The 5,856-nt window shown below is 27.9% G+C and overlaps 1 protein-coding gene and 1 non-coding gene across 2 annotated transcripts; one reads left to right on the forward strand and one right to left on the reverse strand.

The window, feature by feature from the left end:
• Positions 1-60: 60 nt before the first annotated feature.
• Positions 61-5,723, reverse strand: LOC119667114 (TWiK family of potassium channels protein 9-like). The gene is made up of 7 exons (XM_038076401.1): positions 5,712-5,723; positions 3,984-4,107; positions 3,400-3,549; positions 2,563-2,754; positions 2,357-2,472; positions 2,062-2,154; positions 61-507 (listed from the first exon to the last, which is right to left on the reverse strand). Exons 1-7 carry the CDS (start codon positions 5,721-5,723, stop codon positions 349-351), a joined length of 846 nt encoding a protein of 281 aa, XP_037932329.1. The 3' UTR covers positions 61-348.
• On the forward strand, positions 5,446-5,517 carry Trnag-ucc. The gene has a single exon. It is a non-coding gene; the product is annotated as a tRNA-Gly (tRNA).
• Positions 5,724-5,856: the final 133 nt, after the last annotated feature.

The raw sequence follows: 5,856 nt of genomic DNA on the forward strand, positions 1-5,856 counted from the left end.
AAAGTTTTATAATTCAATATGTTTTAAATTTTTCTAAAAGAATTTATTTTTAGGCAGGTCTTGTAGGCAACACGATTACAAAAAACTAATTTTATACAATATAAAATTACAACTTAAAAGTACGTTTGACTAAATTTACATATAAAACAGTGTTGACAATGCAAATATGCACCCTAAAAATATGCTTAGATATCAACTGCAGTTGTGATATTGTGCAGTCTTTGCTTTAATTTGAATAAATGTGTTTTTAAATAATTTTTTCTGAAAATTAGCGAGTTGCTATTTATATACTAGATTTAACTTAATTTTGTAATATAATTTTTTCTATATTTTATTTTTTTTTTTTAACTACACCGACGTCTCGTATATAACAATTTGCAAAACTTTTGGTTTATTGTTTTGAGCTTCTTTAACTTCCTTCAGAATGGCATTGGTAATGGCTTCCAGAGCTGCTATGTCCGAGTTGTGTTCATTTTTCTTTGAGGAATTCCATTTTGGCATAGAAACCTAAGGTAAAAATAAATGCAATATTTAACTTTAGGAAGAGAAAGAAAATTTTGTTGAACAAATGCCAATATTCAAGTTCTACTTCAATAATTACAAAAACAATATTTTTAAACAGCTTCATCTATTACTCGTTACGTTTTATGTTTGTCTTAAAGAAAAGTTTCTACAAACAAAAAGTTTTATAAGTCTTATGCAGCGTTTATATGCTTTTAAACTGAATATAAAGAAGTTACTTGAATAAATATTGGTTTTAGAACTTTAAAAGAAAGTAAAACACTTTAAGTGCAAATTAGTAGATGTACTAAAAAAATAGCTTAAATAATCCTAAGTAGGATATATACATCAATTAACTATATAAACATTTACATAGGAGTATTATAGTTTATATAAAAAAAGCTTAAATAATCCTAAGTAGGATATATATATCAATTAACTATAAATTCATTTGAATAGGAGTATTATAGTTTATATAAAAAAAGCTTAAATAATCCTAAGTACGTGATATATATCAATTGACTATATATACATTTGAATGGGAGTATTATAGTTTATATAAAAAAGTTTAAATAATTTTAAGGAGGTAATATATATCAATTGATTTCTTCGTAAAATCTTTGGTCGTCTGCGAGTAGGTGACGACCACCGCTTGAACCTCGCTCGATTGGTCATGTTGTGAGAATGGATGAAGATGCTCCAGCGAAAAAGGTGTTTGAAATAGTACCTGCCGGAAAAACACGTAGACATAGATCGTGTCTCCGGTGGAGTGATCAAGTTAAGAGGGTTGTAACTGGACTTGATGTACGAGACTGGAGAAGGCGCGCATGCAGCAGAGGCGCCTGGAGAGACATGGCACTTCACGAAACTCTATAACGGATTATTATGGCCAAATAGGTAAGTAAGTAAGTAACATATGCATTTCAATAGGAATATCGTAGTTTATTAGGTTGTTAACAATTAAAAGTCTTTTTATATCTTAAGAAACCATGAGGATGATAGATATTTGGCAGTATTTGAAACAACTATATCTAAATAGGCATAACATGTTTGATATGGTTGCAAAAATTGGAACCAATTTGGTATTTTAAAAAGTTACTTATTACTGTTGATGTCTATTATTACTCACAAGTCTATTATTATTATATTTAAATAACTAAAATGAAAATTTATTCTATTTTTCTGTATTTTTAAAAAGACTGGAACTCATAGTTCAACCCATAAAAATAAATTAATAAATGCAAAAATAATTCTTTTGGAAATATCATGCTTTGCTTCGCAGTATTTAAGGATGGCAAGGTTATTTGTTTCGCAAGTTCTTGTCTTGTAATATTAAATGGCAACAAGTATTATTTTCATATAAAGTTCATTTCTTCAACTATTTTATGTTCACATGTATATTATAATCAACTGCGTACAACGTACGAAACATAAATTTATTAGAGAAACTACACGGTTGCATTTTTTACTTACTGCATTTTAAAAATAATTTTACACAGATATATATCTCCATTTATATATATCATACTAAATATGAAAAAAAGAAAGTATAACACATACCGTTAAAATTTTTTGTAACGCAGTATAATCCAAACCAGTGCCAGCAGTCTCGCCTAAACGTCGTAAAGTTTCTGCCATGGGACCAGAAAGTTCCTGAAAAATAAAGAGCATTTACTCGTATGTTTTAAAACAAAATATAATGCATCACAAAACTGATACGAGTAGAAAAGAAAAGTTTCGAAATGTATGAATTCATTAAAATTTATAACATAAAAAATTTTAAGCGAAATGTTTGATAAAATGGATAAAATATCATATACGAGTGCTATACTTGTATAGTATAATTTCCACTTACTTGCAATTTAGCCCAACTTGTGGCATATTGACGGCGAACTAATTCTATTATGGTTGATGTTAACGCTAAGCCAATTAAAATGTACAAAGTGCATAGTAGCATGTAATTGGGTTTCTCTATAAGAAAAATACACATTTCAAATAATAAATTGTATAACTTTAAATTGAGTTCGTTTTATATATAAGTAGTGTTAAGTCACAACATACTTGGCACTAAATCACCAAAACCAATCGTTGTCATGGTAATAAAGCAAAAGTAGAAACCATCGAAGAAACTCCAATCATCTTCCCACAGCAGGAGTAAACCAGCTCCGAATGCCAAATAAACACCCAGAAAACACACAGCTAAAATGGCATAGAACCATGTCTTCCCAATGAAGTTTGTGAATTTTGGTTTTTCTGAAGAGAAATTGAAGTAAAAATTTTTAATTTAAAAAATACTGAATAAATACATCTTTATAGAGAAATTATGAGACTAAAATGTACGAATAGGTCAAACATACAATAGATGAGATAAACTCATATGTCATGATCAATAAGAAAAATATTATTTTTATTATTTTATGAGAAATATCGCAATCCTTAATGCATTTTGAAGTACTTTAAGGTCATTGAGGTTGCTTCACCGCAACAATTGAGTTGATTGTCACTCTATTTGAGCAAGCAGATAATATATGATATTGGAGAAATGAAGCGAGAATACATTACCTTACTAAGTTCTTGAATGCATTTTGTTGCACTTTAAGTTTAAGTTAAGGAAGAGAATTAAACCTTAAGGTTTTAAGTAGCAAGTTAATATCAAAGTTAATCATGTAGAACATTTTTTAAATTTAAAGTACTTATAGTTCTAGTATATGCTATTAGTACTGAATAGTTATTTAAGGATTACTTAACATATTTTGCAATTATTTTCATTATTATATATAAATTCTTTTACCTCCTAAGAGGCCGCATTTATTATTACTGATTCCTTATATTAATAATTGGATTTTAATACAAGTAATGTTTAATATTTTTTTCTGATCACTACTGAATTATACTTACTTGGCATATATTTGCCAAAAACTGAAACCGCTGTAGCGAATAGACGACCCCAATCTGCGATAACAGTAAGCGTAAATGGAATTCCAATTAAAGCGAATCCTATGCAAAACACACGTCCACCAGTTGTTACTGGTACTATGTTACCATAACCTAAAAAGATTTTTTTGGTGAATACATTAATATAACGCAATTATATTAAGGATCAAGAATATATATAAAAAAAAATATCTGCAAAAAATAGGAGATCATACAAGTCATGAAAAGTATACAGTATGCTCCCGTTAATGGCACCGATGGTAGTGTTGAATATATTTATCTTTATTGTAATCATTATAATATGGATAAATAACTTCGGGTATCTTTGTTGAGCGTTAATTAATGTTTTCATTATATGTAATTTGTTTTTTCACATTATTGGTAAAAATAAATTAGTTATTTCGGTAATTTGCATAACTTTTGATAAAATGTCTGACTTATCGAGAGCATATTGTACAAAATAGAGTTAAATTAAAAAATTATTATTATCATGAATTGTTTATATATTATTTAACAATAAAAAATTTTGTATAAATAGAAACACTTACCTATTGTTGTTAAAACAGTCGATGAAAAGAACACAGCTTGTAAAATGCTCCAGCGCTCATATGGCTCTGGAAAGTCTCTATCAGCCTCAATTAAAAGACCACCAGTCGCAGCTTCTTGTACTGCCTGAAAACAATTTGATATGAGTACTAACAAACTTGGAGTATATCAATGGTGAATATATATAAAAGTTGAAAAAAAGTAAGCTCCTCTTTCTCTATTAAAGCAATCTAATAGTAGAAGTGATCATTATTAATAGTTCAATTTAAGAACTGATTTTAAGAACCACTTTTTAAATGGAATGCTCTTCCAACAAACTGTTTCTTTGAATTATTTGATTTACTGGTATATAAGTATTTAAAGTAATTAATGAATTAATTAACATTTGTTAATTTATTACTATTGCTGAATTGTACTTAATAAATATTAAGTAACACGTGTGTGGGTTTACTGAATCAGTGTTTAGCTCCCATACACATAATTTCTTTTACAATATTATCTATGCTAACTCATGGGGTTTTGTACGCTTTAGCCTTCTCAGTACATTGGAAATATCTAGTAGTTGAATAGCTTTTAAAGCAGCTATTTTTTGTATGGTTTCTTTGACTGTTATTAATTCTGAGTGATAATTTATAATACTATTTTGAAATAGTATTAATAATTTAATAGATTGAAATAATTAAATAATTTTAAATGAATTTTTCTTACTATTTATTGTGCGTTGCTTTCAGAACTGGATTTTCCTCTTGACTATCTACAGCTTTTATATCTCAAAATATTCCAATTCCATTTTAATTCAATTAGCATCTGTTTTATTTTTTATCAATAAAAACTAATTTTTATTTCTATGCCTTAACTCACTGTGACCTTTGTTTCTTTCCTTTGACTTCCTTTAATGCAATAAAAATTTTCGTAATTATTTTAACGTTTATTTTTTCGTAATTAATTTTCTCGGTTATATTCGCTTAATTACTAACGCAATTTGTATCTACTAGGAATTTCGCATAGCAATTTAATACGGCAATTTACTGAACAAGTTGAGTTAATTGAGCAGAAATAAAAAGCGAAACGGGTACTCCACAGTAAAAGTATAAAGTTTGATTAATGAAGAGTTCGACGATAAAACAAATAAATAAATCGTTCAATTGAAATTTAACATTTACAAGCGATTAGTGATTTTTATGGCCCCATAAGAATTATAAATTATTTAAAATCATTAAGTATTCTTCATTATGATCCACAATAAAGTAATGATCTAAAAATAAAAACCCAATAAAAATTTAAATGGTAAATTATTTTGCTGCTACGAGTATATACACAAGTGTTCTGCGTAAATTATAAAAAGATAGTTCTTATCAGTAGTCGCTGTGGATTTATTATGTTTACTCTGAAACGTATTTAAGCTGTACTTTAATTTTTAGAATTTGAATATTAAATTTTAGAACTTTTATGTTGCATACAAGTGCGTTGGTGGTGTAATGGTTAGCATAGTTGCCTTCCAAGCAGTTGATCCGGGTTCGATTCCCGGCCAACGCAGCAATTTTTTTATGACACTTTCTATTATTTTTTATTAAAATTTTTAATTTTGAATGACATTAGAAGTGTCTTCTACGATTCTATTGATAAAATTTTTATTTTATATTTTATTGACTTTTATTTAATTAAAATAAGTCAGTATCAAAATTATATATAATAACTATTTCTTTGACGTTGATATAGTCTTGGGTTACATCTATTGTCATCGTTTAAATGCTATTATTATATTAAGGCTAGTTGAGTCAATGCACTTGAGCACTTTTACTCTCTATTAACTGCGGGGTGTCTTCATAACCCATCTCTACGCCTTGACTGGATTATTGTTTATCACTTCATCAG

Source organism: Teleopsis dalmanni, chromosome 1 (assembly GCF_002237135.1).
Source record: "Teleopsis dalmanni isolate 2A chromosome 1, ASM223713v2, whole genome shotgun sequence".
NCBI lineage: Eukaryota > Metazoa > Arthropoda > Insecta > Diptera > Diopsidae > Teleopsis > Teleopsis dalmanni.

What these genes read in the sequence shown, in the direction of transcription:
- LOC119667114 (XM_038076401.1), bottom strand. An exon ending in GACTGTTTTAACAACAATAG is followed by an intron (nt 3,550 to 3,983) that starts GTAAGTGTTTCT and finishes AAATCTTTTTAG; the next exon opens with GTTATGGTAACATAGTACCA. An exon ending in TTTTGGCAAATATATGCCAA is followed by an intron (nt 2,755 to 3,399) that starts GTAAGTATAATT and finishes ATTTCTCTTCAG; the next exon opens with AAAAACCAAAATTCACAAAC.